Source organism: Pteronotus mesoamericanus, unplaced genomic scaffold, assembly GCF_021234165.1.
Source record: "Pteronotus mesoamericanus isolate MK-2021 breed Mesoamerican mustached bat unplaced genomic scaffold, CSHL_Meso_final contig_202, whole genome shotgun sequence".
Lineage (NCBI taxonomy): Eukaryota > Metazoa > Chordata > Mammalia > Chiroptera > Mormoopidae > Pteronotus > Pteronotus mesoamericanus.
Genome location: NW_026555086.1, coordinates 2,562,577 through 2,582,681, shown reverse-complemented (window position 1 = coordinate 2,582,681; position 20,105 = coordinate 2,562,577). Strand labels below are relative to the sequence as shown.

At 63.3% G+C, this 20,105-nt stretch overlaps 1 protein-coding gene across 1 annotated transcript in view; it reads left to right on the top strand.

Moving 5' to 3' along the window:
* The window catches only part of LOC129068124 (ATP-binding cassette sub-family C member 12-like), a 40,202-nt gene continuing 20,097 nt past the window's right edge, over positions 1-20,105 (top strand). Inside the window, exons 1-16 of the mRNA XM_054570237.1 lie at positions 1-119; positions 960-1,115; positions 3,278-3,425; positions 3,725-3,958; positions 5,090-5,263; positions 5,701-5,848; positions 7,304-7,452; positions 9,984-10,091; positions 12,069-12,344; positions 13,886-13,957; positions 14,974-15,098; positions 15,899-15,971; positions 16,392-16,595; positions 18,626-18,760; positions 18,869-18,944; positions 19,026-19,097. Coding sequence (XP_054426212.1) covers positions 1-119; positions 960-1,115; positions 3,278-3,425; positions 3,725-3,958; positions 5,090-5,263; positions 5,701-5,848; positions 7,304-7,452; positions 9,984-10,091; positions 12,069-12,344; positions 13,886-13,957; positions 14,974-15,098; positions 15,899-15,971; positions 16,392-16,595; positions 18,626-18,760; positions 18,869-18,944; positions 19,026-19,097 — 2,269 coding nt within the window. The remainder of the gene's footprint in view (positions 120-959; positions 1,116-3,277; positions 3,426-3,724; positions 3,959-5,089; positions 5,264-5,700; positions 5,849-7,303; positions 7,453-9,983; positions 10,092-12,068; positions 12,345-13,885; positions 13,958-14,973; positions 15,099-15,898; positions 15,972-16,391; positions 16,596-18,625; positions 18,761-18,868; positions 18,945-19,025; positions 19,098-20,105) is intronic.

The window sequence follows — 20,105 nt, the reverse complement described above, 5'->3', positions numbered from 1 at the left end:
ATGGTGGGGGAGGGCCCCTACCTCATCTCTGATCTGGACCGGCGAGGCCACCGCAGATCCTTTGCAGAGAGATACGACCCCAGCCTGAGAACCCTGATCCCAGTGAGGCCCCACGCAAAGTAAGCTGGGGGGGTAGGGGGAGGCCTGGCCAGAGCTTCCAGGAGTGGTTTGTGGTCCATCAGAAGAGTGGGTGCAGCCCCTGTTCCCCATACTGTCCTCTACATGCCTGTCCCTTTGTCTTTCCATCCATCTATCCATCCATCCATCCATCCATCATCCACCATCCATCCCATCATCCATCATCCACCCATCCATCGTCCATCCATCCATCATCCATCCACCCATCATCCATCCACCTATCCACCCTCCCATCTATCCATTCACCCATCCACCCATCCATACATCATCCATCCACCCTCCCATCCATCTACCCATCCACCCATCCATCCATCATCTATCCATCTACCCACCCATCCATCCATCATCCATCCACCATTATTCATTGAAAGACCCCCTCATTCCTTGACCCCTCCTCTCCTTGGGTGCGCGGGAGACAATAGCTAATATTTAAGGAGATGCTCAGCAGCACCCACTTATATGCGGTGGTGGCTCCACATGCACACAATAGATTTACGTAATCTGAAGAGATTACATACTCCTGAGATCTAAAAAATAACCAGGAAGTGATGAATTTCAAGTACTCATTGCCTCTGTCCTTAAGATAACTTATTCCCATTCATCATTTAATTTTTGATATTGCCTGTGTCTACCAACCGACTCACAGAGTCCCTGACCACTTCGCCACTGGCTCTCCCGAGCCGCACGAGCTGGCCCGATCACGCCGCTGCTCAAAGCGCTGCCGGGTGCGAGTCACGGCTTCTGAGCTTGGCTGTGGTCGCTCCTGTAGCCAAGTGGACGACCCCGGCGCCCTGGAACCCCGCGTGCCTCGTTTGTCCTAGGCGGGCGCCCAACCCCGTGGATGACGCGGGACTGCTCTCCTTTGCCACGTTCTCCTGGCTCACACCAGTGATGGTGAGCGGTTACAAGCGCACGCTGACGGCGGACACCCTGCCCCCGCTGTCCCCGTACGACGCATCCGACACCAACGCCAAAAGGTACCAGGATGCCTTTGGGTCGCCCTTGGAGAGGATCCCACCCCGGGAAGGGGACTGTGAGCCCTTTAGTGCGTGCCCATTATTTGAGCGTGGAATTGACACCCATGGGTCCTGGTGGCCTTTCTCAGAGCCTGAGATGTGGACAGGGCTGACTGGGCCAGTCTCTGGGGAAGTGAGGCCTGGGTGGGGTTGGTGGGGACAAGGGACTGCCTGGGGCTACAGCTGGAGGCTCAGGGCCGTGGGACCGAGGTGTGCGTTGGTTTGTAGACGTACAACCGCAGGATGAGAGCGTCCGGAATTGCGTGTTGCTCTGTGCCAGGCAGACCCCCCCTCCGTGGGAATGTTGCCCACAGCTCCACGCACCACATTGTGTTTCCCTTTAAATATCGTGGGTGGACTTTTCTATCACAAAATAGGTTTAGGTTGAACGCAGCGAAGCTGCCAGTACTGGACAATTTTGTCTTGTCAAAACGTCCGTTTCATTGGTTTGACCCAGTTCATGGCCATTATAGAAAGGGAGAAGCTGCAGAATGTTCGGCGGTGGAGGTGCCCCGCGCCTGCCCCACCCGTGCCCGCGCCCGCCCGCGAGCCTGGTTCAGCGTGGGCGCGGATCTGCCACCGTCTTCTGCAGATCAGGTCTTTCTTTCCTCCTCCCACTCACGGTCATGTTTGTTGTTGTTGTCGTCATTGCAACAAGGCGAAGCACACTCATATGTTGGTTAACCATTTTGCTATTTTCAGTTAAGAGTTCATACGGTTTTTTCGATGTCAGCGCATGCTCTCTAACAGCTGCATTAAACTTTGAGGTTCGGGATGGACCACAACGTCTTAAACAGTGGGGAAGTTCTCACAGCCCTCTCTCTGCCTTGGAGTCTCCTGGAAGCCGCTGTCCCTTTGGCCACAGGGGCGACGTGCAAGGTGCAGCCTGGAGCGCGCGCCGAGGGCTCCTGCCGCTGTGGCCCTGTGTCCCCTCGCTCCTGCCCTGCAGGAAGCTCCGTCTGCAGGAGTTTCCAAGCCTACGGCCTGGGGGAAGTTGCCAGGGATGCAGAAAGAAAGGGAGCTGGACCCGGGTTCTTGCGGGGGTTTCCTACCTCTCTGGCCAGCACGTCTCCGCCTTCAACGTCTCCTTCCACGTTCCCAACAGCAGCCCAGACCCCCTTGCGTTGGGGGCCGTGTTCTGTTCCTGGGTGGTAGGTCTGCTCCGGAGGCTTGGACACCAAATGCAGCTGACGGCCTTCAGCACATGCCGCCCTCAGCCCGCGCTTCTCTTCCGGACTCTGATTTGGATGCCCAGCGTCCAGCTGAGCAGCGGCCGGGCCTCTCACAGCTAAAGCGTCCTCTGTCCGGGGCTGCGTTGTCGGTCCTCGGCCCCACCTGATGAAACCTCCCCGCCTTCCTCCTTGCCCCTCTCTGCAAGTTGGCCAAGCCAGACGCCCGGGGTCCTGGGCCCCTCTTCCCTTTGGGCATAGATCTAACTCATCAGCAGGTCCTGCCGTCTCTCCATCCGTCTCTCCTTAATTCCATTGTCCTCGTGCCCAGCGCCAGGCTGCGTCTCACCTGGACGCCGAGTTTGAGTTCCCTCCTGTGGTCTCCGTGTTTACCTCTGCCTCCCCCATAATCCACGATCTCACAGCAGCCAGAACGTTTGTTTTTAAATATGTAGCATCATCGTAGCAAGTTGGCTGGAAAGCCTTCAATGGCTTCCTCGGCGTCGGGAGTGAAATGTAACCGCTCCCGTGAGCGCTGGCGCGTCAGCCCTTCTTTGCTCTCCACCTGCCTGTCACACTGCCCTTCTCTCTCATCTTTGACACGGACACACTCCTCCCACCCGGGAGGAGGTTTTTCTCTTGATGCCTCTGCCGCCTCTGCCTCCGATCAGAACCGCTGTCGCGCCGGAGGCAGGCCACAGGCACGGGAAACGGAAGCACGGGCAGGGCCCCGATGCCAGGCGCCAGCGTGGGCGCCAGTCCAGGCTGTCCTCCTGCGCCTGCCGTCCCCTGCCCCCTGGGAGGGGAGACGGGGAGTCCACGCTGCTCGGTGGAAGCCACCTCGGCCAGGCCGAGGGGTGTGTGAAACGCCCTAGCCAGGTTTGTCCCCCCGGAGCGGCTTCAAGCAGCAAGTGGAAACGTAAGTCCTTTTTTCTTCCTCCTCTTTCCTCACAGATTTCGAATGCTGTGGGAGGAAGAGGTGGAAAGAGAGGGTCCTGAGAAAGCCTCTCTGGGCCGAGTGGTCTGGAGGTTCCAGAGGACCCGCGTGTGGGTGGACATAGTGGCCAACATCCTGTGCATCGTCATGGCCGCCATCGGGCCGGTGAGTGGGGCGGACCGGCTCCCGCCCGGCTCCCGCCCGGCCTCCCAGGCCCCCAGACGGGCACAGAATGTCATTAGTTACTTTCTCTACGAGCCGGTGGGTTTAGTGCATTGTCATTATCCCCGAGCTCCTCGGGGGCGAATTTTCATAAAGCGAATCCTTGCTGAGCACAGCGGCAGCCCCTGAAATTAATTAAAAAGTTTGCCTCATGAAGTTGGCTCGCTGACATTATCAGAGGCCTCCCGGCCCGACCCCCAGCCCCAGCGGCCCTCTCCTCTCCCCGCCGCGCTGTTTTCCAGACGGTTCTCATTCACCAAATCCTCTGGCAGACCGAGAGCGCCGCCGGGGACGTCTGGGTGGGCGTTGGCCTGTGCGTAGCCCTCTTTGCCACCGAGTTCACCAAAGTCCTCTTCTGGGCCCTTGCCTGGGCCATCAATTACCGCACGGCGATCCGGCTGAAGGTGGCTGTCTCCACCCTGGTTTTCGAGCACCTCATGTCCTTCAAGATGCTGACACATGTCTCAGTGGGCGAGGTAGGCGGGTCCGGAGGCGCCTGACTTGGAAAACCAAGAGCCGCGTTTTCTGACCGTGTGCGAAGCGCTTCCTGGAGGGAGCGTCTGCCCGCCTGTGGTTTGTCGATGTCCCGCCTGTTTGGTCCCATTTCCGGGCGGAGGGAGGTGGTGGAGACTCAAAGCGCTCCGTTCAAGCCGGAGGATTTGGGAAGGCCCCGCGTCCCAGCTGGGCTTTGGGGCGACCTCCCCCCTCCCTCTGACTGTCAGTGAGGACACGGGGGCGGCATGGAGCGCACCGTAGTCATGTGATAGGACGGAGTGACCTGCAGGTCCGGGGATGCCATTTGGGTTGTGTGTGGGGTCCGAAGCCAGAGTAGACCCCACACCTGCTGGACCTCGGAGGCGACGTTTGCTGCAGCTCTTAGTCCTTGGCAACGAAACCCTCGCCACGCACACAGGAAACCCCCCCTAGCCGAGGGAACCCCAGATGGTGCGACGTATGTTCAAGGCATCCTGCGTCAATTAAGATTAGAATCAGCCGCCGAGAACAGAAAATGATGGATTCACAAAATGAATTTCTTTCCTTCTGTCTAAAAAGAACCCAGAAGGGGTCCATCCAGGGCCAGTATGGGGACTTCTGGATCTTTCTATTGTTCTTCCCCTTATGCTAGCACACGGCTCCCAGAGCGTTCAAGGTGGGCTCTGGAGATCCAGCCACCCTACCGTGTCTCAGGTAGCTGGTAGGAGGAAGGAGGGAAGAGCCAGAAGGCTGTGTCCTCTAAGCTGAGCTGGTTCGCTTTCATTTCCAAAGTGCCATAGGACTCTTTGGCTTCTATCTTGTTGCCCTTCACGCAGCCCCGTGGCCTTTCCCCTTCCCCGGCGGAGGCTGGGAAATGCTCCTTCCGGCAAAGGTGTGCCAACAAGGAGGGGTCAGGCTGCCCTGTGGTAACAGCCCCCTCTGTCTTTCTTCGTTAGCCCTCTCCGTCCTCAAAGATTGACCGCTTCCAAGTCAGACCCAGACGCGGCCCACAGAACTCTCCGTGCCGGTCCCCGGAGGACCCCCGTGCCCCCCTCGGCCACCGCGAGTGCCTTCAGCCGAGAACCCGCCCGGCCGATCCGCCCCCAGCCTGAACCCCTGTGCTTTCTCCCCAGGTGCTCAATATACTATCGAGCGATAGCTATTCCCTGTTTGAAGCTGCCTTGTTTTGTCCCCTGCCAGCCACCATCCCCATCCTCATGGCTGTGTGTGCGGTGTACTCCTTTTTCATCCTGGGTCCCACGGCTCTCATCGGGATATCTGTGCACATCACGTTCGTCCCCATCCAGGTACTGGCCGGCCTGGGCAGCCGCGGCCGCTGCACGCTTGCGTCTCACGCACGCGGTCCCTGGATTGGAGGGGAGGCTTGGTTTCTGGGGCGTGGACCCTGCTGGGGGCTCACCGATGTGCCCCGTTTCCCAGGAACCGTGTAGTTTTTAAAGAAACTTGAGTTGGAGTGCCCCGGGGAGGGGCCGAGGCGTGCGTCCCCGTTGGTCTAAGTCCCCGACACTATCTTTGCACCGTGGGACCCGTGTGTTTCCATCGCCGGCCCCATCCCTGGTGCCCCCCAGCCCACCCTGGCTGCCACCGCGCGAGGGAAGGGATCGGCCGAGAATCCCACGCCCCCCCGCCCGGGGGCCCCGCCTGCCCCCGCCCCGCCCTGGGCTTTCAGGCGCCAGCAGCCCAGCGCCGGTCCCCCAGCACAGGGCTTGCCCCTTGATTTCAGGTGGTTATGGCGAAGCTCAATTCGGCTTTCCGACGAGCGGCAATTTCGGTGACAGACAAGCGGGTTCAGACAATGAGTGAGCTTGTGACCTGCATCAAGCTGATTAAAATGTACGCCTGGGAGAAGCCCTTCACCAAGACCGTCCGAGGTAGGCGGTGCGGCTGCGCACGGGAGTGCGTACCTGGTAGAATGGCTCTTCAAGGGGCTCTTAAGGCTCCGGGGGTCAGGCGGTGCAGAAGGGGGCTACGGGGGCCCCCTGAGCGGTCCTGCAGGCTTTTCAAAGGATGAGGAAGGTTGTACAAGAGAAACAGGCATCTGTTCCGGTGAACCAGGGGCTCAGCAGGCGAGCACCATATGGTTTAGCCTTTACCGGGGCATATGGACACCGGCACTGACCGGAGAGTTGCCTTCTACAAAAATAGCCCAGTCAACACTGTGCGCCGACGGAGAGCTGTCTCCAGCTACTCCCTTGACTTGGATGTCGACACGTGTGTGCGCGCACACCCCCCACTTCCACGTAAGGCCCCTCCCTGCCTTCAGGGGCCTCGTCCTCATCGGGCGGCCCCGGGCTTGACGTTCGGGGCGCAGACAGGAGCACGCATCTATAGCTCCCCTTTTAAAGGGGATATGAAAACCATTGTGATCAAATATAAATGCAAATCTAATTGCAGGAATATTTACATAATTGCTGACAGAGACTCAGGTGCTTGGCCGGTTAATGATCTGAACCACTGCTACAATCGACTCCCCAGGTCTACAATTATACTTCCCGACCAGCGTGTAATCGGGCCTGGAGCGGGGGGGTCTGCATTTCAGGGAGTGGCTTCAGGGACCCGGCTTCTGAGCTGGACAGAGGGAGGGCCCCAGGCGGGGGCGCTGGCCGCCCCCCCGGGGACCCTCCTTCAGGATCCAGCAATACCTCCTCGCCCATTGAATTCACTTCAATACAATTGATTCGATGGGGATAAATTTGCTTCCATTTGACTTGATTCAATTTAACGTGGGTCAGATGGAGTCAGTAAATGGTTACCATGCTGTTGCCGTGTGCAAGGCCATGAGAGGCACCGAGCAATTGGTAAAAGGGTGCCTGCTTGTAAGGTTAAGGACGGATGAGCTCATCCGGCTCAAAAATAGCTGTGAGCTCGGTGGCTTTCTCTCCAGAACGTTTCTGGGATCTGTCTGCTTCTCTTCAGTTCACTCCCCCCCAGTCCAAGCCAAAGTCCTCTCCTGGACCCTGGCAGGGACGGGCAGGTGCGACCTCCGCCGTCCTCCTTCCTCCCAACATCCACTGGGCTCCGTCTGCACGCTCCCTCTGGCCTTACTCTCTGCCCAGCCCCTTGGTCACCTTTACCTGCCTGGTCCTGAAGGCATCGGAGTATTGGCTCCTGACACACAGAGAACAAGGATCGGAGGGGCCCTTGGACGCCTCCCAGCCGGCAGCCGACTGGCCCTGAGCTCCCCGCGGGGCTGGCGTTGTGCCCGCGGCTCTCTTCCTGCCGCTCAAACCTCGCAGCAGGAATCCTCCGCACGTTGGCGGGAGGATCTGGCAGGTGCCCGGCATGCAAAATAACGCCCCCTCCCCCGCCCGTTTTCTGTGTGGCAGATATAAGGCAGCGGGAGCGGAAGTTGCTGGAAAAAGCTGGGCTCGTCCAGAGCGGGAACTCGGCCCTGGCCCCCATCGCGTCCACCATGGCCATTGTGCTGACGTTCACCGGCCACGTGCTGCTGGGCCACCGGCTCACCGCTGCCGTGGTAAGAGCCCCTCGCCCACTGGCCTCGCGCTCCCGGCTCCAGCCGGCGCCCCGTGCGCGGCCCCTCCGCGCCTTCGCCTGTGCTCTCGGTGGGCCAGGCTGCAACGGCAGCACCCAGGCGCCCGCACGCGAGTGCCTGGGGCCGGGGAGCCTCCCGCGCCTCCCTGGTCGGCGGCGGGGTCTCAGGGGCCGCAGGGGCCGCCGGAACGCCTCTCGCATCTCACGTTGGGAAAACACAGTGGAGACCCAACGAGCAAGGGCCGGCCTGCCTCCCACAGCAGCCGCGCTGTTCTAGGTCCCCGCGGGCCTCGCCCTGCCACGGTCCCGTGTCTCAGCGCTGTCCCCCGCACTTCCATTCCCGTGGTCGTCTTTGTCGTCCTCCCTGCCGCCCTCGCAGGTGTGAAGCGCGCGCTCACCGCCGTGGGTTGGTTTTCCTGTGACTGGCAGTGAAAGGGTCCCGACGGATCCCCCAGGCCGTGGACGTCGGGCCCAGGCCGGGCTCTGACTCCCTGAGGCCAGCCCTGGCCCCGGGCACCAGCAGCGCGATGCGCCCTCCCTCCTACGGCCACCGCTGCTCCGCCCTCACGGAACCCGTCCTCCACCTCCGCGTTGTCTTCCCCCGGCTCTGGCAGCCACCACGCCATTGGAGCCTAGGGCTTGGGCGTACTGCAGACGCACGAGGCGGATTGTCTCATTCGCATGGATTTGCGGCCGCCACCCCGAGGGGGCCTGTGGGCGTTCTCTGGGTGGGCGGAGCGGGAGGTCCTGGCGCGGGCGGTGTCCGGGACTTCCCCTGCCGTGATTCTGTGATCTGTCCACGGGGTGAGGAGAGCCCCCCGCGGCTGTGAGGCCCGAGGGAGGCCTTTCAGGCAAGGCCCCGGGACAGCGCGGAGCCCGCGGTAAATGCCGAATAGGTGTGCCCCTCGCCAGGCCGGCCCAGAGGGACGCCGGGGGCCGGGGGGCGGGGGAGCGGAAGACGCGCCGGCGTTTTGATGGGGGCTGTGCACTCACGGGCACGGAAACTCTGAGCTGGACAGAAAATGGTCCCAGCAGAGGGAAAAGAACAAACGGCTAAAATGTTAAAGCCCATTGTCTGAAGGGCAAGTGGTTGGAGGGAAGTCAGCGGAAGCGAGAAGCAGAGAAAGGAAAGGGAACGAAGGTGCTCGCAGGGCGGGGTTGCACTCGAATTTGGGATTCTAGGAGGGGAGTGGAGGGCGCTGGTGAGGGGCCGTCCCCAGAGACCGCCTGTCCAGTTACTGCGCGAGCTTCCTCGGGAGGCGACGGTACTTTCTGGGGGCCTGCGCGCCAGTTCACTCGCACCCCGTCAGGGTCCTCGAGTCCAGCCTCGCACCGAGCAGAACGCTGCCCCATTATTGCGACCGCTCCGTGACCCCCCGCAAACAAAATAAAGAAATTTTTCCCTGCAGCAACACTGCAAACAGATTAATCTGAAACCAAATGGAACACACACAGTTAATATTTCCTAAAATGATGATTTAGAAGAAACCTAGACCAAGAGCAGATCCCCTGAACGCCAGGCTCCTGCTTCTATAGGTGCAGGAACCCTGCGGCTGCCTCCCTGCCAGGGCCCCTCCCGGCCGGGGAAGGTCAGCCCCGCCCAGGGTGCTGGGTTCCCCCGGGCCCTCCGCCCCCAGGGCCTGGGTGTCCGGGGTGGAGGTCATGCTGTGGGCCCCACGGGCGCTGAGCCCTCTTGGGGGTGGGTTTAGACCCAGGCGCGGTGAACGGGGCACCTCCGTCACCCCCTTCGAGACCAGCGAGGCTGAGCGGCAGCCAGGGGCCCCGGAACCCCCGCAGCAGCAGGCAGGGCCCCTCTGGACTTGTCGGTGGAGGTGGAGGTTGTGTCGTTCACTTCTAAACGGGTGGTGGGGGAAGGGCCGCTAGTTACAAGGATGAGAGGATGGAGTCCCCAGTGAGGAGGCCGGCCACCCGCGGGGCCGGGCTCAGGGAGGGAGGCCCCAGCGAAGGCAGGAGGGGACTTTGCAAGGAGGGGCAGGTGAACGAAGGCTCTCACACCTGAACTGGTGCGCGGAGGGGTGGGGGTGGAGGCCGGCCCCTGCGGCGGGAGAGCCGGCAGGGCCAAGCAGGTCCTTCCAGGAGCATCCCCTCGCCCCTGGGGCCTGCGCGGTGCCGGGCAGGAGCCTCAGGCTCCGGGGCCAGCTGCTGCCGGGGCGGCCGGGAGCAGGGGATGGCTCGGGAGGGTCTGCGCAGGGCTTTGAGTGAATGGCATGGGCCAGCACGGGTGTGGATCGGTGGGGGCTTCCGACGGCCATCGGTCAGAGCCCCTCCTGGCCGCCTTTTCTCCGGATCGACAGAGGCGGGGGCGGGCGGGATAGATTTCCTACCACGTTGGAGCAAATCCAAAAGTGAAATCTCTGAGCCACGAAATGAAAAACACGGTTCTCCTGAGAACCGCAGCTGCGCCACCGTCGGCCACGCCGGGGAGCGCGGCCCCCAGCGGGGTCGGGCCCGGCGCTGCCGCCGCCGCCCTGAGCCTCCCCTCCCCCACCCCAGGCATTCAGCGTGATCGCCATGTTCAACGTGATGAAGTTCTCCATCGCCATCCTGCCGTTCTCCATCAAGGCGGCGGCCGAAGCCAGTGTCTCTCTCAGGAGGATGAAGGTACGACCAGCACGGGGTGCGGAGCACAGGGAGAACTCATCTGGGGGTGGGGAAGCTCTGAGGTGCAGGGAAGCCGGGTCAACCCATGGGGGGGGCTGGGCCCTGGCTGGGGGGCCATGGGGGCCCCGTGCAGAGCCAGGCGTGAGGGTGGGACGGGCAGAGAGGACCGGGGGGGCCACCCTTGGGGGAACGCGGAGAGGGAGCCTGTGTGTGCGGAGACGACACTGACACTCTACTCTGCCCCCAGGAGCGGGGCGGGCTCTCAGGGAGCCGCCCCCCGCCCCCCGTCTGCTCTGTCCTGTGATGAGTGTGGTGATGAGGGGCACCCTATTTATGCCACTACACAGCCCCTTCATTCACTTGTTTGTCCGTTCATCCAAGACCTCCTGTGCGCTTCCCTAACGCAAGGCACCGTGGGACGTGCACAGGCAAGGAAGCAAGAGCCTCTGCTCTCAAGGGCCCCTGGTCTCGCGTGGGACCAGGTGACCCGGTAACTGCCGTGCACAGTAGGGAAACAAGGGACGCACAGTAGGGAAACAAGGGACGCACAGGGAGGGCGGGCGAAGGGGCTCTGGAGTCGCGGTCGGGACAGGGCAAGGCCGGGCGTGCCGGTCCGGAGGACGGCCTGCCCCCGTGTCTGCGAGCCGACCGAAGCGCCTCGGTCACTGGAGCCAGACACCTGGCGGTCACCGTAAGGGTCCCAGGTGTCTGTGTCCCTCTGCCACACACCCCCACCGCCCCTGCCCATGCCTAACCCAGCAAGAGCCCTGTCGGCCGTCAGCCTCCCTCCGCTCTAAAAGGCGCCGTTTCTAAGGTCGATGAGGAGGTGTGTTCTCGAACGATCGCTTTCCTTTTTGAACAAAGCCTGCGCGCGCAGGCACGCGTCGTCACATCGGCCGTCCCAGCTGCGACAGTGGGCACCTTAGGCCGGAGCCACACGCTGGTTCCTGACTCCCCAGCCTCCCCTCCGACCCTGTGGCGGCCGCCTTCCTTCAGAGCCTCACCATCTCTCGCCTGAACTGCCGCGTGGCTTACAGAGCCACTGTCCCCTCCCGACATTGTCCTCCCCGTCTGCCGGCCGCCTTCAGCACCCGGGGAGCTGTTACAATATTGGCCTGCCCACTGATATTCACCTGCTAGAAATGGCGGAGCCCTTGTGCCGCCAGCCTGAGGCTGAGCCCTCCGTCAGTGGGTCCCCAGTTACGCCTCCGCCTCCCTTCCTGTCCCCTTCCCGCCCTGAGCTCTGGGCCTCGGTCACCCTGGCTGCTTGCGGCACCGCGGTTCCCTGCCTTGGCTCCCGCCGCACCCCGCACCGGAAAGCCCTCTCCCCACCACCCTGCCCCGCCCTGGCTGCCCAGCTCCTGCACCCACGTGGCCCGGGCCACCCTGCACAGGCCTCCAGGATGGGGAGCCAGGTGTCCCTCCTCCGCGTTGTCCCTGCCACACTCCACTGAAGTGATCCGCGCCCGTCCCCTCATTCCCCGGACTGCGCTCTCTTCAAGGACAGGGACCGTGCCCTTTCACATTGGCATTTCTGGGGTCCACCCCAAACCTGGTGCGCAGTGGGCACCTGGCAGACCTTTTGTTGACCTGAGTGGAGTGGGGACCCAGGAAGAGAAGAGGACACGGTGGCTACTGGGCGAGTGGCCATGGTTTCATAGCCACCAGTGCCAGGCCAGAAGCCCGCTACCCAGAGGCTGAGTGGCCAGAGCGCCCGTCCTGGGTGTGAGGGTGACATGTGGCAGGGACCAGCGTGCTCCGCGAGGGTGACCCAGAGCCTGGTGGCTGCGGGCCGCCACCCTGCACAGTGCGAGCCAGCGGACTATTTCCACGCAGGTTCCCCGGGGGCATACGTCTTCCCAGAGTGTCCCAGGCACCGTCGCCCAGATGGTGATTTGGGGTCAGTAGAAGATCTCTCGGGGCGATTCTTGCAAATGGATGATGCCTACCCAGTTACTTCTGTTTCTTTAATCTTAGAAAATTCTCATAGCGCAAAGCCCCCCGTCTTACATCGCCCAGCCGGAAGGCCCAGACACTGCCTTGCTTTTAGCAAATGCCACCCTGACATGGGAGCAAGACGCCAGCAGGACAGGCGACCCAAAGAAAGGGGAGACCCAGAAAAAACGTTTTCTCAAAACGCAGCGGCGGGAGGCCTGCAGCCCGAGCCCCGCGGCCCAGGGGGTCGCCAGCCTGGAGGAGCAGAGGGGCGGCGGCCAGGCGGCGCTGCGCAACATCAGCTTCGTGGTGAGGAAGGTGGGTATGGGGCCGGCCGCCCGCCCGCCGCCCTGGGCCACGCAGCCGTGGCCGCCCCCGGCTTCCCCCCGGCTTCCCCCCGGCTTCCCCCCGGCTTCCCCCGGCCCTGTCTGGGCTGCAGGTGGCGGCGGGGTGTCTCTGACCAGGCCGCGTCCTTCCCCACATCTTAAAGCTACGCACCTGGGCGGCAGAGACACCCTCTCCCAGCTGAGAGGGGAGGGCGGCTGCTTGGTGCCGGGCTCCGAGCCCCGGAGGAGTTCGGAGCCCATGTCAATGTCGAACACATGGTCCCCTCAGGGGGCCGAGGCCCAAAGGGACCGGCTTTTGTAAATGTTTCCGGCTTCGTCCTTCCTCCCGCCAGAGTGCTACCGCAGGCAGCCGCAGCTGATGTCTACGGGCAGGCGCATAAGTAGCTCCTCTAGCCACCCCGGTCACCCTGCGAGGCAGGCGCCGTCGCTGCCCCAGCGGTGGCCCTGTGAGGTGGCGGCCCCCGCGAGGTGGGGGCGTGCGTCCTTCTTGGTCCCAGCCGTGGCCTTGCTCCGAGCCCAGCGCCTGACACAGAGAAGCTTCCCAATACCGTTTTCCCAACAAACGAATGAATAAGCAGAAACCGGGGCGTGTCGGCCTCGTGGGTTTTCCGCTAAAGACAGGGAGGAATCGAGAAAGCTCAGGCCTGGCCCCAAGTGGTGGGCCGGACGCAGAGGACAGCCAGGAGCCCGGGGAGGCTGGGCCTAGACCTGGGGCCTCTTGTCCCACAGTCTCCAGGATGCCCCCATTTCCCGCTGAAGTGGGTCAGCCTCACCCACCTGTGGCTCCCATGATGACATGGGCCCCGTGAGGCAGCGGCCGCGCCTGCCTTGGTGGCCGCACACCTCACCCTCGGGGCCCAGCAGGGCGCCCGGTGCGCGGCCAAGACTCTGTCATGGGAACTCGGGATGACAGGCGGTGACCCTCGGGTGCTGGGCAAGCAGGCCGGCGACAGGCCCTTGGGGTCCCGCGCGGGTGTGGAAGGAGCCGTACTGACCCCACGCGGGCATTTTTGCTCTAAGGGGCCGCAGGGCGCAGGGCTTAACGAGAATGTCCTCGGATGTTCCGGCAACGGCCCGGCAGCGTCGGCTTGGACACAAGAGCGGCCCGTGCCCGCCTCCCTGGTGTCCTGCTCCGCGTGTGGGGGCTCCCGGGGGTCCACGGGCTCCCTCTCCCGCTCTGCCGGGTCGTACTCAATTGCCACCTGGAGTGGATACTGTCTGCCGGGGACCGACCCTGAGCTCTGGCCGCCTTTCAATGGCCAGATCCGCCTTTGGGCCTGAGGGCCTGCCCATCCCCCACAAAGTCCCAAGACGCCTGCAGTGCGGGGAGCAGATTTCAACCACTGGCTGTTGCCGGTCTGTCCTGAGTTGGTTCCTGGCTGCACCCGCCTCACCTCCTAGAGCCAGCGGTGACCCCTTGGTCCCACCTGCACAGCTCAGAGGCGACGCCTTGGTCCCCAGACCCTGTGAGGACAGGGAGAGTGACCGGGTCCCTTTCCATTTCTCTGGCAGGGGAAGGTCTTGGGGATCTGCGGGAACGTCGGCAGCGGGAAGAGCTCCCTCATTGCCGCTCTCCTGGGGCAGGTGAGCTGTGCGGAACACCGTGAGGGCGCAGCACCCGCCTGACCGCGGCAGGGTCCCGGCCCGCCGGGTTGGGACCTGGAGGCTGGGCACATGGTGGGCGGCCACGCCCGGGAGGTTCCTGTGCCCCGTGGCGCCCGGCCCTCGGGGGACGGGGGCTGAGCTTCCACAGACCCCAGGTTTGCCCCCCGATGTGTGTTAAGTGGGGACCGCGTCTCTGCCTGAAGCTCTGTCGGGGTTAGAGGAGGAGACGGGTCGTTAAACCCACGGGCCTCCAGGCCTTCATCAGAGAGGTTGGTGGCGGGGGTGGGGGGGGGCAGGGGGAGCGGCATCCAGGCGCCTGAGACCGTGACTTTGGAGGTGTTCCTCCCGTGTGGCCTCCCTACGCCCAGCGTCTGCCTGGGGCGGCTGCTCAGACAAGCCCTCCTGGACAAGGGGGCCAAGCGCACCCCCAGGCTAGAGTGGCGCCGTGCCCCCAGCTTCTCTGCAAAACCCAGGCAAGGAGGGGGGGCCCGGGTTCTTGCCTCGCCTCTGCTAGTTCTTGCGGTGGGACCCCAGGGAAATGGTCAAGCCAGCCTCTGTGCTCACAGCCTCTCTGTGGCCAGGGGATCTCATCCCGAATGAATGAGGAACGTTCTGGGCAAAAATAGCAGGACCTCTTTCCTCCCTGCACGCCCCCCGACCTCTGCCCGTGGCTCAGGTGGTCCTGGGGCCCCTGGCTTTGCCTTCACTCTCGCGAGGGGGAGGGGAGGCGCTTCTGAAAGGACAAGGACACCAGGCTCAGAGGTGCCTCTGAGCAGGGAGGCTTCTTCTGGCCTTGGCTGCCGTGTCGAAGCCCTCGGTCTGCACAGCTGGGCTTTGCAGACGTCCTGTCTGCTCCCCCCCGCACCCCCTGGCACCCAGCACCCAGCACCTTCAGCACGAATGCCGCGGGATGAGGGACGGAGAGGGGCCAGCAGGCCCCTGGGGAGAAGTCTGCGAGGTCGGCCTCTGAGTGTCCTCTGGGCTTGGGCCTGCAGATGCGGTTACAACAGGGGGTCGTGGCGGTCAGCGGGACCCTGGCCTACGTGTCCCAGCAGGCATGGATCTTCCACGGAAGTGTACGAGAGAACATACTGTTTGGAGCGAAGTACGAGCAACAGAGGTACTGGCACCTGGGAAAGCTCGAGGCCTCCTGCGGCCGACGCCGGCGCCGTGGGCCACAGCCGCCATGTGGGCCCCTCTCACGAGGTCTGATCAAACTCTGGTCGGACCTGGACGGGTGTTGGCGTCTTCCCGACCCGAGAGCTCAGGAGAGGCGCCTTTTGCAGACGTGGGATTGTGCCCCGCCCGGGACACGGACGGATCCCAGTGCAGAGCAGCGTGTGTTCGGGGGTTCTGTTCCCGTGCATGTGCTGTGAGACGGGAGGAAGATAAACCTGGCGGTTTTGCGTTAGGCCAAGCAGCCAAAAGCTGTCTTGACATCGTGAACGGCACGCGTGCAGTGAATCAGCCCTGCAGTTATCAGCTGGCAGCAGAGGTATCGGGAGGTGTTGCCGTTGATGTTCTCAAAATGATCGCATGGAATAGAAACAAAGCTTCAGTCCTAACTTTGCAGATGCTTTGGACCAGTGTCTCCTACCTCTGGTTCCCGTGGTTCTTTGCCGAGTTTGAGGGGTTGCCCTGTCCGGTCTCTCACTCAAGTTCTGTGACCACCGAGTCAGGGGGACCCAGGCGTCAGACCCCCAGTTTACAGGCGAAGAGGCTGAGGCCCGGAGAGGAGAGCTGGACGTCCCGGGTCAGCTCTGCGTCCGGCCAGGGGAGGCGAGGGGTCCCGGGGAAGCTGCCCTTGGACGCCTCCTCGCCTGGCCCCCGTGACAACAGCAATGCCTCCAGGCGCAGCCCGGGAAGCGGTGCTGGTGGGGGCTTCCTCCCCGTGCTGACCTCTGACCTTCCCGCCCCCAGGTACCTGCGTGCGGTCCGGGTCTGCGCCCTGCAGGAGGACCTGAGAGGCTTGCCTTACGGGGACCTGACCGAGGTGAGCGGAGCCGGCCCCGCAGCTTGGCCCCACGGCCGCCCCGCGCCCACCACCTCCGACGCCCGGAGGACAGGAAGGTCCCAGGAGTCGGGGGAAAGTCAGGTCCTTTTGCCTCGAATTCTCCATCTGCGTCTGTCCTTGGGGAGGTGTCACCATGGAGGCGCCACCGGCTCCGCTGGTGTCGGTTCGGCCCGCTCACGCCTGGGGCCACTTCTGTCAGACTGTCCTCTCAGGCAAGGTGTCTGGCCGAAGCCGCTTCTCCGCCTTGGGGGCAGCTGCAAGGGGTGGAGGAGCTGGGACCAGCTGACGACCAGTCTGCAGAAGTGTCTCGAGGAGGTTCAGGAAGCTCCTGCTCCCCGAGGGCTGTGGGGTGGTGGGAGGGGCCCCGAGACGGGCAGTGGCCGTGGCCCCCGTCCGCAGATCGGGGAGCGGGGCCTCAACCTCTCCGGGGGCCAGAGGCAGCGGATCGGCCTGGCCCGCGCCGTCTACTCCGACCGTGACGTCTACCTGCTGGACGACCCCCTGTCGGCCGTGGACGCCCACGTGGGGCAGCACGTCTTTGAGGAGTGCATCCGGAAGACGCTCCGGGGCAAGACGGTCGTCCTGGTGACCCACCAGCTGCAGGTGGCCGGGCTGGCAGGACCCACGGGTCGCGGGGCGGTGTGGCCCCGATGGTCATCTCCCCTCCCGCCGCCCACACCCGCTCTGCTGGGCGAGGCTGCCCTCCCTGGACAGGGTCCCGGGGGAGACGCCGGCGGCCCCGGCCACCCTGCCGGCCCCTGTCCGCACGGCTCTCTTGGTCCTGACTTTGGGCTCAGGGAGGCCAAGGCCCTTCTTCCAAGCACAAAAGAGAGACGTTTCTTAGAGACCCAGGAAACTCAGGCCTTATTGCCGCCGTGGCTCTGCCCCGAGGCCGCACCCCTCTGTGCCGGGGGCTGGAGCCCTCCAAGCACATCCCGGCCTCTGGGTTTGGCTGGTGGACACTGCGGGGCCGCCTCTGGGTTCGCGGTGTCACCCCCAGGAAGCGGCAGGCTGGGCCGGTGAGGGCAGGAGCCCCTGGCCCCCCGGCCGGCCAGAGGCCCCGGTGGAAGAGAGGGCCGTGTTTCTCCTGGACCCCGGGAGGGGGCGGGGGCAGGCTCTTGCCCAGTTAGGGTGCTGATGTGGTGACCCCAGGCCTGCCGGGGGCGGGGGGTGCTGTCATCCTGAGGGGTCCTGGGGACCTGCAGAGGGACTCCTGGCGCCTGACAAATGCAGTCACAGCTGCCCCCCTGGGGGTCCTCGCCGGGGGCATAGTAGCCTCCGCCCAGGCCCAACGCTTGAACCTCGCGGACTGGCGACGTGACCCCAGGCAAGAGCCTTCTTCCCTCAGGCCTCAGTCTCCCGAAGAGGCTACCTTATGCCAAGGTCCCTTCAGGTCACCTCTGCGCATTGAAAAATGCAGGCAGCCCCCAGATGGTCCCGCAAGCCCTGTCCGGCGGCCCATTTTGGGGGAGCAGGTGGCTCAGAGCCTGGAACGGGGCTGAGGGCTTTTCTGGACACTTCTCAGCTGCCCTCTCCCTCGGTCCCCCGGGCCTGCGGCCAGGTGCTCCCCGGCGCGTGGGCTGGGTGACTGATCTCCTGCAACCCGGGAAGACAGACAGAACTGAGGCGCGTTCTAGGCCCCCAAACTCCAGCCCCACCGGGCTCCACGCCTTTGCAGAACAAAGCTGCGCAAATCACACCGAGTCGCACGGGGGTGGACTGGGGCCCGCTGGCCAGAGCGGCTTCCCCAGGAGCTTCTGGGGCTGGGACATGTGCCCTACGCAGGCAGGCCCCGCACCCGTGCCTCAGTTTCCCCGTCTGGAAACCAGGCTGATCCTCAAGCTTCCTGCTCTCTTGACTGCACTGTAGGAGGCTGAGGACTGAGAGGCGAGGTCAGACTCTGGGAAGTCAGGAGATCCCGAGGGAAGAGGGGCAGCTATTTTCAGGAAAGGGTCTCTCTCAGAAAATATCCCAGCTGGATATTAAAAGCCAGGCTGCGCCCTGACCAGTGTGGCTCAGGGGGTTGCGCGTCACCCTGCCAAGGGAAGGGGCGCGGGTTTGACTCCCGGTCGGAGTCCAGGCCTGGGTTGCACGTGTGGTCCCCGGAAGGGGCCCGTACGAGAAGCAACCGAGCGATGTTTCTCTCTCACATCAATGTTTCTCTCCCTCTCTCCTGCTCCCTCCCTTCCCCCACTTTCTGAAGATAAGCAAATAAAGCCTCTTTTTAAAAACAAACAAAAAACCCAGGCCGCTCCTGCTCAGACGATCTGCCCCCAACCCGCCCAGTGCCTTGCCCACCCTTGGCGTCAAACATCCTGCCCTCCAAGGGGATGGTCCCGTAGGACGCACTTCCCAGTGACCTCCCAAGCCCCCCCTTGCACTCCGGAGACCCGCGGTCACTAGATCGACCCTTCTCCAGTGCGGGCCATCTCGCCCCTACGGGGCCCTCGGCCAGGTCTGCGGCCGCTCCCGGGAGGAGGCCAGAGAGGCTGAGGGCCTTGCAGCGCCCGGGACGGGCCTCCACACCAAAGCGTGACCCGGCCCTTGGGGTCGACGGGGCCGGGCCGAGCCCGCTCGGGGCTCTGCTCTGCGGTGGGCGGCAGCTCACTGTGGTGGCGGTGTGCTCTCTGCAGTTCTTGGAGTCCTGCGACGAAGTCATTTTGCTGGAGGACGGAGAGATTTGTGAGAAGGGAACCCACAAGGAGCTCATGGAGGGGCGAGGGCGCTACGCGAAACTGGTGCACAACCTCCGCGGGCTGCAATTCAAGGTGCGTGCACACCGGGCGCCGGCCCCCGGGACTGGCCCCCTTCCCGGCCCCCTGCCTGCGGGAACGTCCGTCGTTCCGCTTCCAGGAGGCGTCTCATTTCATCTGCAGGACCCCGAGCACCTTTACAACGCGGCGATGGTGGAAGCCCCCAAGGAGAGCCCTGAGGACACAGAGGAAGGGGCTGGTATGTCCCGGGTTCGAATCGCGCCCCCCTGGCTCCCCGCAGCTCCCGAGGGGACACGCCTCTCTCTATTTCTCACCCTAGTTCCGGCTCCAGGGGAGGAGAAAGAGGAAGGAAAAGAGCCTGACACAGACTCAGAATTCTTAGGCATCAAAGGTACTTACCATTCATCCCCTTGGTTATATGCTTCTAAACACAGGGTCCGGCACAAATGATGCCACTGTTTTCTTACAACATGACAAGCCCCGTCCTTCTGTAACAAGGCCGTAGCACACTCGAGCACACCACGGGACATTTCAGGTGAACTGTTCCCATTAAAACTGTAAACGATGACACCCATAGTATTACCCGACCCACCGCGCTCCAGCAGGCCTTGCTTCCGGCGGCCCCACGTGCGCTGAGCATCCCCGGCTCGGGACAGCGAAGCGGCCGTGCCATGCGTGTGCCTCGGGCTGCCTGGGGCTCCGTGGTTCACCGCGGGGCTCCGCTGCCGGAGCCTGAATGCCGCCTCAGCCGCCGACTGGCTTTACGGCCCTGAGCAGGAGAACGTGGCCGCGCTGAACCTTGGCTTATCAGTCCGTAAAGTGGGAAAGCAATAATACCTGCCTCGCGGGTTCTTGCGCGATTATTGAAGAAGCTGCACGTAAAAGAATGAGCGGAGTGCCTGCCAGACAAGAACCCTCAGCAGTGACTATTAATAGTAGCTGAGGAGGTCGAAGCCAAGCGGAGGTCGTTTAGGTTAATTGGAGGCAGGCGCCCAGTGCACGGCGCCGTAAGATGACCAGGCGGCAGAGAAGAGGCTGAGGCGCGATCAGGTTATCCACGCCTCCGTAAGGACGGCCTGAGCACCCAGCTTGTGTTGGGCCCCCCGCTAGTCTGAGGCGGAGAAAGCAATAGGTCCTTGTCCTCAGGGTCTGGAGGTTGGGGGAGGGGGTCACAGGCCAGGGGAGCATCATGGGACGCTGTGATGAGAGTAATGGGGAGCCATGGCCTGAGTAGCAAATCAGGGAGAGCTTTCCAGAGGGGGCAACGTCCAGGCTGGTCCTTCACGGATATGTAGGAGTTTGCCAGGGATGCAGGGTAGGGGCGGGTAAGACTTGGGGTTGAGGGTGAGAGGAAGTTTCAGGAGGGCAGAGAGGAGAGAGGTGGCGGATGGGCTGGCAA